The following is a 12,237-nucleotide window of genomic DNA, read 5'->3' as shown; positions in this document are numbered from 1 at the left end:
AAATAATAGGGTGTTTGACATAATGAATACTGAGAACCCTATACCGGTGATTCCAAATCTCTCTCCTGTGAGTGATCCAAAGCATAAGACTAAACAAATATAATTAGGTTTTGCTGAGTAAAGTTATTATTTGTTTAAATGTTGTAATCTTCTTACTAAATATAATCTGAAACTTAATTTGATGACAAGTAGTAAATATTGAAAAGCAGTGTGAACTTTCGTAAAATGTATCTGGTATGCAACCCCCTTTGATATTTTTTATATTTTCATAATTAAAACTTACTTCCCCTACTGTTTCCCCAAGTCTCCTAAAATCACAGTGAAAATTTCTTGGAAATACAAGGTGGACACAGCAGAAAATTAAACTTGTTATTTTAATCTTATAGAAATCAAACAATTGTGTGATAGAATGCATAGTAGATGCATACAAAGAAATTGTCTTCTTTTAACTGGGTAGCCAAGATCTTTGGGAAAATCTTTCTAGAACATTCACAACAAAGCTGAAAGGATCTAAATATAGTCATGGAGGATATTTTTGTCTCCAGTATAAAAGTCTGATGAATTTAGTAAAAACAGAAACAACTGCTTTTATGTACTGCTGATATAATACAAAATGTCATCAGAGGAGAATTTAAAGCAAATTGCAAGTCACTGTCAGCACTGAATAGAGAAAAGACTTTGGTTTCTTTCCAGAGCAGTTGGAAAACCTCCCAGTGGTCCTACAAAGCTGTAAGCACAAGCAATCCAGCAACTGGACATTCCATATGTAATGTTAGCTGAAGCTCCCTAGAGGCACTTGAGTCTCAGTACATAGCCTTCAGTCCAAAATAATCTGACCAGTTAAAAATACATAAAACAGAGTCCCCCCCACACACAAAAGGGAAGAAGAAAACAACCAAAGAAAAAATACCCAGAGGCATATAAAAATGAGGTGGCTTCACAGAGTGAAAACAAAAGGAAAATATGATTTTGAAGCCATGCAACGGTAACAATTCTCTATATGGTCTTAGCCAAAGGCCAAAGGTGAGTAAAAGGTCTGTGACAATTATCTGGGTTAATTTCACTGGAAAAACAACTCCTTAATTTCTAAGACCCTGAGGCAAAAGTTTCAGCTTATTTTAAGCTCAAACAGTCTGGATATTACTTTAGATCTCTGATATATTTTTGTTTTAGAATAATGTTGCTGCTTAGTAAAATCACGTTCTTTAAAAAAAAAAAAATACAGAAAGATAAGGAATGAAAACAAAAATCCCCTGAAATTCTATCTGTAGTAGGTTTCAGGAATGAATTTGATTTGGGAGCCTTTTTTTCCCGTTCAAATCTCATTCATCCCTCAAAGTAGAGCTGTGGTTCTACCTCTTCTGAGCCCACTGTGATTAGACTGTTTACCTCTCACACATCTTTGCTTTTGATTAGGTTCTAAAAAAAAATATGGAAACATTCCACAGTTAGATATTCACCTGTTACAATTTACTTTTATTTTCCCTAAATGACAATAAGCTGCTCAAGTCAGAACATATTTGTATCTCATTTACAGTAGCTTATATAGTATTGTTAATACAGGAGACATTCAATGAGTCAAGAATTTTTAACTTGTTTTGTACTGATTTCTATCTGAAGGATTTATCAGAAGAGACCAAAAAAAGAATCTGAATCTTTTAATCAGGTTTGCAATTTCCTTGAGGCTTGGTAGCAACTTCATCATTTATATTAACTGATGCACATTTTAAAACTTTGGTTAAATAGGACATAAATCCTAAAACCTTTTGGTCTAGTACCACTTAATACTCTTAAAAACTATTCAGGACTCCAAAGAGATTTTGTTTGGGTGGGTTAAATCTACCAATAATTACCATATTAGAAATTAAAACTGAAGAAGTTTTAAAACACAGGATATAGAAGCACATATTTCATTAATCTCAAAGGAATGACATCACGTATCATGCAGCCTTTGGAAAACTCCACTGTACACTCGTGAGAGAATGAGAGTGAAAAAAGCAGATAATGTCTTCATATAATGATGAAAGGGCTTCCTATGTAGCACTGGTGGTAAAGAACTTGCTTGCAGTGCAGGAGACATAAGAGATGCAGGTTCGATCCCTAGGTCAGGAAGATCGCCTGGATGAAGGCATGGCAACCCACTCCAGTATTCTTGTCTGGTGAATCCCATGGACAGATGAGTCCGTAGGAGTGCAAAGAGTCAGACATGACTGAAATGACTTAATACAGCACACGCACATATAATGATGAAAATATTTTGACCTCGTGGACTTTGGGGAAGGATCTTGGGGACCTCAATTTTCCCCAGACCACCCTTTCAGAACTGCTGCTCTAGATGAACTAAACTCAACACATTTGTTTGAAACTAATTGAAGTATTTGGAGGTTTATGAATCAAAAAGGAACTGAAGGCATAGGGTATGGTCAAAAGGGTATTTTGCTCAAGTGCTCCTGTAGGCAGTTGGTTAGACCTAGAAGATACGAGTATCCACTTAAAGGCTGGATTTGTCCTTAAAAAGCTAGACTTCAAGGTTAAAAGGCCATCTAGTCAGTATTTCTCTATTGTAATCCAAAGACCTCCACATCAGAATCATTAAGGATTTAAACTGCAGATAACTGGACCTCACTACAGATCAACTGAATCAGAATCCTAGAGGTGGAGACTGGAAACTTGCTATTTTAATAAGATCCCCAGATGAATCTGTTACTCAGTAAAATTTAGAAACCACAGACAAATAAGTCAACAGGTCACCCAGACTATGCAACAACCCATACTTCCACTGGCTCTGGTTCGGCCATTTGCAGAATCACCCAGTACCTCCGGAAGGACTCATTACTTTGATTCAGATACTACTATCGGGCTGTAGAAACTTTAATACCTGAGTGAGATCCCTCCATTATTTTTTAGTAATCTTAGAAGAGACACTTTCCCATTACCTGGCCCTCCAGAATTGGATCTTTTTTTCTAATGAACTCTCCCCCTAAGAAGAGTATCCACATATCAGTACATTTCTTTGAAAGCTGGAAGTGGAGGATCTGAAATACTTCAAAAATAAAGGCAAATAGATAGCTCTTGAGCACTTGTGATTAACCAGGATCTTTGAACACACACTTATATTGGCAACAGGCAGACAGCATAATTCAGGCAAGATTTTAAAGTGGTATCTAGAGATGGACTTCATTATTATTTTGATTTTGAGTTTCATCAGCAAATTTTCCTGCACACTGAATTATAATCAGTCTATGAAAATGTTACATTTTCTCCAGCAGGCTCTTTATTTGACCACTTGAGGGGTGTGTGTGTGTGTGTGTGCGTGTGTGTGTGGCTGTGGTAGGGGTGAGGGTGGGGTGCAACTACTAGAGTGGGGGAAAAAAGTGAATTTTTTGTCTAAAGTAGTAAATCGCTCAGAGAATCAATCAATCAAATCTGCACTATCAGGAAACCAAACAATCTTCTTTTTGTTAAGACTTTTCATTCTAATCATCACAGGGGCTTTCAATGGCTCCTGGTGTGCAATACAAGATTCTGAAGTTCAATTAAACATATAGTCAAATACAAAAATGAAGACTCTTTATTCTAACACAGCTACTGCATTAAATACAACAATGCGTGAGATTCATGTATCACCATTTGAAAAGTTGAAAGCATTATACACCGTGGAGATTTTTTTTTTTTAATTGTGGTTAATCCTCTCCACCTTAATGATTCAGGAAATGAAAAATGGCCTTACAGGTAGATGAAATAGGTGACTATTTACACAGTGATATTTAAAATGTGTCTCCAGAGTCTTCTTTCCCTGAAATATCACCCATGGTTATATCAGCCTACATATATAAAGTGATTTGGGGCTTCCCAGGTGGTGCTAGTGGTAAGGAACCCCGTGCCAAAGACATGAGAGATGTAGGTTTGATCCCTGGGACGGGAAGATCCTCTGGAGGAGGGCATGCAACCCACTCTAGTATTGTTGCCTCTATCCCATGGATAGAGGAGCCTGGCAGGCTACAGTCCATAGGATCACACAAAGTCAGTCAGACACGACTGAAGTGACTTAGCACTCACAGATGTAAAGTGATTTATACATTGCAAAACAATTTCATATAATTATCAAATTAATTTTCTCAACAGCCCTGAAATAGCTAAGAGGTCTCATCATCCTCATTTTACATATGTGAAAACTGAGTCAAATATGCACAAAGAAAGAGATTATATTTTAGTCACTTAGTTTGTAACAGTTACTTTTCACATCTGACTTAATATAATTCTCTTTATAATCCCACTTTACAAATGAGGAGAATGAAGTTCAGGGAAGTTAAGCAACCTGCCCAAGGTCACAAAGCCAATAAGTAGCAAAGCTGAGATTTCAACCCAAGTCTGTGTTCCTCTGATTTCAGAGCCAAAGCCTTTCACAGGTTGGCACATATGATTCATTTTTAATAAAGCTTGATAAAATGTTTTCAGCATGGATTTACATAGTCTTAATTATAAGCAGAAAGAAATTAATCTAAAATAGCTTTTGCTTTTTAAACCGAGTACTCAAGAAATTAAGTATGCCTTCAATTTGTTTGCATATATATTTATGTGTGTGTATTTATAAACTTATGGTCTAATGGGTTACTGCAAAGCAACGTTTTTCATTAACTTTCCTCATTTTACTTATTAGTCCATGTTTATATCTTAAATTTATAATATATACCAAGGTGAACATAAAATGCATTAATTTTACTTTTTAAGCAATATATTTTCCTAATTCATAAAGGTATTCTCCAGAGTTATCATTAATAATAGCTCACTTGTACAACTCTACCCTCCCAACACCCCACTTCACTCAACACACTCACACCCACCCACCCCATACACGCACACAATTAACTCTGTTTTCACACTTGCTCCAATACTAGAAACCAGATGACTTAACCATGATTATAAGCTCAGTCCCACCACACCTTACTGCCATAGAAATAGTATGAGTAACCCTATATCTGCAATTTGAGAACTCAAAATCAATATAATTTTAACACTGGTAATACTATTAAAATGAATTCATTAATAATAGTCACTCAGTGCTGTCCTATAGCTAAGTTCTTTTCTCTGTCACCAACCTCAATCGCTCCATGAAAGGCTTTTCAGTCATCATCCTTCTGCTGAACTACCAGCAGATATGTAATCTTCAATTGTTTGCTGCATTTCTGCATGGACTGCATTTCTGAGATGTATTGCGATTTGGATGATTTCTTCATTGTGGAACTATATTAGGATGGATGTCAGTACGTATATCTGTTAAATAAACTAAACTCTGATCCAGTACACATGTTTTGATCTGAGCCACTTATGTGATGCACATACAGCTATAGTCCTGAGGCCGTGTGGTTGAATGAAAGAAATAGGGGTTCTGGTGTCAGTTTGCCTGTGTCTCAATATTGTCTGCTGTTTACTAGCTTTGTTGTTGTTGTTGTTCAGTTGCTCAGTTATGTCTGACTCCTTGGGATGGACTGCAGCACACCTGGCTCCTCTGTCCTTCACCATCTCCCGGACCTTGGAAACAACTACTTTAACTTCTCCAGCTGTCTTTATCCTCATCTATAAAATGGATACGATAATAGTAACTGTCTTAAAAACTTGTGACTATTAAATGAGACAAAATATATCAAATATCTGGCACAGAGTAAGTAGTAGAAAAATCTGTTTCTTTTTCCTTCCTCATATTTTCTCATCTGGCATGCCCTACTGTTATTTAATTTCTAATTCTGACTCTCAGGATATCAAGAAAAATTAGAGTGATCTATGTTGAAGGAATTTCTGATAGCTTCTGATTTCTACAAGACAATAACTTGTTTTGGAGTCATTGCCATAAATGACGTGTTTTAAAACAATTTTTTTTAGAAGTCTGGAGCAAAGAACTTGGGAAAAGCAATAATAGCCTATTGATCTTCATACAAATAGGTCCAACAGTGAGGCATGCACTGTCAGTTGCTTTTGCCAGTATGGGTAGTGACATAATCTCATTATCACCTGTTCACCCTTGTCACTTACCACACAGAGTTTGCAGGACAGCTGGGGGCAGAGAGGACAGGAGTACTGCTTATAGTTACGCAACTGAATAATTCTGTCTGGCCCATTCTAGGGTAGTGCCATGCCTTCATTAATCTCATGCTTATTAATACACTGAATTAAATAGCAACAGATCCCTAAAAGTATGTGGTCTATCTTCTTGAAGTACTTTTAGACATCCTAAACTGAGAGCTTTCCACAGGCATAGCTACATTATATTTTGAAAGGGAGTTCATGGATGGCATCTTTTGACAACTGTCTCCCCAGAGATCAGCATGACAATCTCTTCATCACCTCCTTATTAGTCTGATGGAAAAAGAGAAAATCATCCTTATGTTTCCATCTCCTGGATTCTTTTTCTAGTGAGAGAGAAATGATGAATTTTAAATGATACTCTGTCTGCACTTACACATCTGTGAAATTTCTTTGAAAACAACCAGCAACGTCATTTTGGCAGGACAACCACATTTTTAATGACCTCATAATTGCTGGACAGAAGTAAATATATCCTTGTATGGTTCTCACTTATCATTTCAATAAAGTCCTCAAAATCTTTTGAGAGATATGTGAGTAATATCTAGAGTTGTCTCATGAAATCAGAGGTGATGGGTAATGAAAGGCATTTAGAACTTAGCCACTTTCACAACTAAGTTACTTTCTGGCAAATCTTCAACTTTCATTACCCATTTTTCCCTCCCCAAAACAGTTATTTAAAAAAACCAAATACGTATGTATGTACTGGAGTAGGTTGCCATTTCCTTCTCGAGAGGATCTTCCCGACCCAGGGATCGAACCCAGGTCTCCTGCATTGCCGGCAGACGCTTTACCTCTGAGCCACCAGGGAAGCCTATATATATATACATATATATATATATATATATATATGTATATATATATTTACATACACACACACATACATACACTTTATTATTTCATTCTCAGAGCTCAGTGGATAACTAAAGTAGCCTAACAGCTTTGTGTCAAAGAGTCAGTTTTGAGATGATTCCTATTTTGCCTTTATAAAACCTGAGTGCCTTCAAATATTCCCTGCTGGTACAACTTTACTAATTATCTGGATGATCTTACTATCTTTAGAGGGTCCAATTGGCTCTTTATATTTATATTTCTGCCAAATATGAGCCCAGTTTGGATTAAAAGTAAACTACAAAATTCCAAATTTTCCCTTTCATTCCTACTTCCATGCCTGTTCTTGGCGTGGAATACCATCTCCTCCTCTGCCCTTGTATAATGTACACACCCTTCAAAACACAACTCAAACCCCAATACCACATGAACTATTTCACAACTACTTTTACCTAAAATTAGTTTCTTCTTCTGAATTTCCATTGTGGAAAATGACAGCTAATAGTCTGCATCTATTCTTTTTTTATTGCATTCTTCTTACATAGATGTTTTTCTCTCTCCGCAGAAAGTTTGAATATTCCTTGAAGTCACTACCAATTTTGTATTTAACTTTTGTTGTATAATCCACACTAAACCAAATAGTGAATGCATGCAGAAGGTATTCAATAAACATTCATTGTATAAAAGCAAATAAGTTGCAAGGCAAAAATCTGAGCTAGAATCCATAAATATATAATACCTATTATGGTTTGTGACAATTCTAAGGTGCCATTGGTTTTATCACTATGCCCAGCTATTTGGCGTCTATATTACATTTCATTCTCATGTAATCCAATTAAGGTGATATTTTACTAAATAGGCATTTTTAGGTAAAAACAGCCAATGATTGCAATATTTTGATAATAATAAAAGGATTTCCTGTGGATTCCTTGCTATTATTCAGAAAAAAATGCAAGCTCTCAAACATAAACTATATAAATATGACTTACCAACTATTAGCAGGCATTAGCTCAAGTTTCATTACTCCCACTGATCTGGGAAGTGTTAAAAGGGCTTTAACGCTCTATCACAATTATATTGCTAATAATAAGTTTTCTTTTATATAAGGACAAGGAAACAATAAGCTAAAGAAAAACAGAAACAGAATCTGGGGAATCAAGCTTTCTTAACAGTGAACCATGCTAGGCAAGTGAACAGATTCCTCTGGGAGAAGTTTTGGAAACATGCTGCTTTCATCTTTCAATGAGATAAAGAAAACTCAATAGTGTATAGACAGGGACAAGGTGCCCTGGCAGGAAGGTGTGGACTTAGAGACTCAAAATTTCTATTATGAGTTTGTTGCTTCCCAGAAGTGACTGTTAGTAGCAGTGCATACATACACATGCATGCACACATACATTCCACAGATAATTGAAACATATGCAAGCACACACACACACACACATGTGTTATTGTTGGAATGCAGCAGCATATACAGCAGATTCTGATATTTGGAATAAAGAAAGTTATTTTAAGATCTTTGAAGCCTAGTTAGAACAGCACAAATCTTAGGTGAATTTAAGTAAGTGGGCCAAGTTTGGGGCTTTATCTTAAAGCAAGATTAGTACTTTTAGATGAGGGGAAGGTCATCATAATTTCAGAGCAATTAATCTGTAGATCATTGGCAGAAAATAAAAGCTGAGAAAATATTCTTGCTTAAGGTAGGAAGGGGGATGAAATTTAGGCCAGAAGAACAGAAAGTACATTATGCAAAAAAAGTTATAAGGCAAAAATCTGAGCTAATATTTGTAAATTGATGCTATCTGTTATGACTTTTATCTCCCCTTTCACTTGCAGACAAGTTTCCAGAGCTCTAGTCTGGGAAATATGTCTACACATACACACAAACACACACATACACCATACTGAGCCAATAAACTGAAAGTTAGGATAAAGGGAATAACTGAAAGTTGAGGAACTAAAAACTAAAAGCCTATACGATTCTTAGAGGAATTTCTTATAGCGTTCCTCTTGTTTCATCTTCACAAGAAAACTCAGATTGCAAAGCAATTTATCCCCCCCACCCTCCATTCTTCTCCAAGTTAATAGTGGAAATTTAAATTACAAGATTAGACATGGTACTCTACTCAGTGCTTGTCATTTCAACCTGGAAGAAGAGATGTGATGACTACCTTTTCTAAATAAAACTTCAGAAAGAATTCTTAACAAAAGGCCATGCCACCATGAGTCTTCTAAAATCATCTTGCAATGTGTTTCCATCTGGGCTGCAACAGGGTTAAAGCAGGGAATGCCCTTAAGTTCATCTACTACTGTGCGAAAAGGAATCATACATTTAGCTTTAGAGGAGTGTCACAGAATTCTCCCCTCCTCCTCTTCCCATCTCCCTTTCTCCCTCCCTTCCCTAGCAATTGGTAACCTCAGAAAGAGGACTCCAAATCTAGAAAGAACCAGTTGGTTCCCAGCTTCATTCGACCTGCCAAGCTGCTCTAAGGAAGAAGCACCAGTCATTTCTCCAGACTGAGCTGGTCTGCGTGGGCATTCAGCTGGTTTTCTCCATCACTTCAAGAAGGCTTTCCTGATCAAATTCCTCCATGGCTTGCATTGAAAATGTGTAAGTACAAAACTGGGTGCAATTGTTTAATTTGAAGTCAAAAGGCAGTTTGAATTGTTTTCCTGTGTTAAGAGTGACAGGGCCAAGTGGGTTGCTGGGGATGTAGAAAGGGATCCCAGACAAAAGCGTGAAAGATATAAATTCAGGTACTAAGAACACTGGAGTTTTAAATGTAATTTTGAAACAAAAAAATTGCAAATCCTTAGTCTAAAGTTTGGTGTTTAAATATAAAGAAATTCTTACTCTGGGGTGTGGTGTGGGTTGAATGAAAGAAAATTTTAACACAAGAGGTATAAATGTTGAATGATGCTTCATGAAAGAGAAACAAACGGAAGTGTCTGTTAACATAACTAAGCTTTCTTAGACTTATGTGGAAGAAAAAAAAAAAAAAGTTTTCCCTCATAAGACTTTCCAGAGCACTCCTGTCAGAATCTAAATGATGGGTTTTAGTGGATCATATATCCTGCTTTGACGGAAAGGACTGGTGTTTCCTCAGCTTCCTGGTGTTTATCCAGCCTTGAGGAGGTGGGAATATAGGGAACGGGGTGGAGCCACAGGTCAGCCATAAAGGGAAACCCCAAAGCCTGAATCTCAAAAGGCCGCCTGATGAAGGGCAAGTGAATTGAACAAGTGTTTGCTGACTACACCCGGGAGGAGATCAGGCTCTCCCTTTCCCACGGTATATTTCATTCCCCAGCGAGTTCGATCCATCACGTATTTCAGATATTTTCTGGTCACCACATTGTCATTTTTATTAACTGATTGATTTCTGTTTTGGCAAGCCTTGGAGGGCACGCCCCTTCACCCACAGCAGTAGCTGCAGCTGAAAACGGGAACCGGGAGCCGAGGCCCAGCCTGCCCTTCCAGTGCCCGAAGGATGATGCAGGGTCCTGGGGCCACCCTGGAGTCCCGCTGAGACCGCCCTTCAAGGTGCTGAGCGATCTGGCAAGAGAGCGACTGGAGCGCCCCTCAGAGAGAACAGGATCTTGCATTCCTGTCGATGGCTCGAGAGCTCTCAAACCCCCGTATGGGCCACCACCTGCTGTTGCGGAAGAGCCCCTAGCAACAGGAGAAGTAAATAGCTCTGAGGGACCGGCAGGCTGGAGGCAGAGCGGGCAAGATTCTATTAACAACGTGTCCCAGGAATTCTCTGGCAGCCCTCCCGCACTGATGGTGGGGGGAACAAAGGTCAGCAATGGGGGCACTGAGAGAGGTGGCAGCAATGCAGGGTTATATGTGGCTTTGCCACGGGGTCAAGGATTCTTTCCATCCAGGGGCCCTCAAGTAAGAGGCCCTACACACATCTCGACCCTTAGATCGGGGATAATGATGGAGTTGCCTCCAGGAAGCACGAGAGTGACGGGAAAGGAGAGGTTGGCTCGTGTTTCTTTCCCACTGGGAGGCCCGCGGCACCCTGTGAAGAACTGGCCAAGGCCTATGCCCTTGGCCTCCAGCACTACAGGTTTAGGTTCCCGCACTACTGCTCATTGCTTTATTCCTCCTCGACCTCCGAGTTTCAATCCGTTTCTGGCTATGCCTATGGCTTTTGCTCCTCCCCCAATATTTGGTCCTCCACTGCCTTCCTGTTTTGCCGATTTCCCTTCTTGGGGAATGCCTGCTCCTGCATCCTCAAATAGAGAGAACAACTGATAGCAGAAAAAAAGAAAAAAAAGGAAGGAGGGGAAAAAATGTTGGAAAAAAATTGATGAAAGTTACTCATTTAAGCTTTTATATTTGAAACCCTCTACCCTCTTTACAGGCACTAATGTGCCTTACATACTTGGAAATTCAATAAAGATTCTAAACTTTGAAATACTGTGAATTATTTTTCAAAATGCCACTCTGGGAGCCAAAGCCTTGGATTTCGTTTTCACCTTTTAAGGAAATGAAAGCAGTTATGTGCCAGTGTTTTCTAAATAGCTTAGTTGAATCCCCACCACTAACTTGCAGCTGTGACTATGGGAGAAGGTGGTTGGGTTCTTGTTAGACTTGGCCAAGTCTGGAGCAGATAATTCCTACCCACCTAAAGCTATGGGGGTTGCTCAGTGTAGAATGGGTTAATGAAGATAAGGTCCAAAAGGTAGACCCAAGTCCAGATAATAGAGAAAAATGCACAAATGCTAAAAGATAAGACTGAGGTGAAAATAATGGGGCCAACATTTCATTGGAAGAGTTCTACATCATTGCTTCAAGCATGAACCAGTGTTTGTCTCTCAACATTTCACCAGTGCAAGTACATAGTATAGATAGGGCTGGCTTGATAGAAGTCCAGGCACAAGATGAAAGCAAGCTGAGCCCTTCACCCATTCTTCTGAACTATATATTCAGAACTTTTAAAGGCAAATGAAAATGTTTCACTTCTATGGAATTATTTTCTCTGATGCTACAATGTTTATACTCTTCATAATGCATTACAACATCCCATTATCATGATGGCTCCGAGATTATCAAAAGCCCAGATGGGAGCTTCTTCAAGTTCAAGTGGCAAAGATATGGGCACAGCATGCAGGGAGGAAGGATGGCCGTCCTGACCTCTATACAATGTCATTCAGGCATTGGTCCTAAACATACTGCCACTGTCTCTGAAGAAACACTAAATTAGAAATATCTGTAGAGTATGATTCTTCCAATAAGTATTTGTTATGCACAAAGCTGATGATGGAGGTGATGTAAGCAGTCAGTTAAAGGCTGTCAAAATCCACAGACACCTAAAG

General features: G+C 38.4%; 1 protein-coding gene across 1 annotated transcript; it reads left to right on the top strand.

Moving 5' to 3' along the window:
• The first annotated feature begins 9,331 nt into the window (after positions 1–9,331).
• PRR32 (proline rich 32) lies at positions 9,332–11,336 on the top strand. Its single transcript, XM_086388784.1, has 2 exons — positions 9,332–9,523; positions 10,306–11,336. Exons 1-2 carry the CDS (start codon positions 9,504–9,506, stop codon positions 11,171–11,173), a joined length of 888 nt encoding a protein of 295 aa, XP_086244910.1. The 5' UTR covers positions 9,332–9,503; the 3' UTR covers positions 11,174–11,336.
• The last annotated feature ends 901 nt before the right edge of the window (positions 11,337–12,237 follow it).

The sequence above is a fragment of the Bos grunniens genome, chromosome X (assembly GCF_055505025.1).
Source record: "Bos grunniens cultivar Pamir isolate PY7600 chromosome X, Bosgru_T2T1.0, whole genome shotgun sequence".
Taxonomy (NCBI): domain Eukaryota; kingdom Metazoa; phylum Chordata; class Mammalia; order Artiodactyla; family Bovidae; genus Bos; species Bos grunniens.
Note: the sequence above shows the minus strand (reverse complement) of the source record. Positions and strands in the feature narration are given on the sequence as shown.

Coding starts and splice junctions, on each gene's coding strand:
- PRR32 (XM_086388784.1), top strand. CDS start 9,504: ATGGCTTGCATTGAAAATGT. Junction 9,524..10,305: donor ATGGCTTGCATTGAAAATGT/GTAAGTACAAAA, acceptor TGTTTTGGCAAG/CCTTGGAGGGCACGCCCCTT.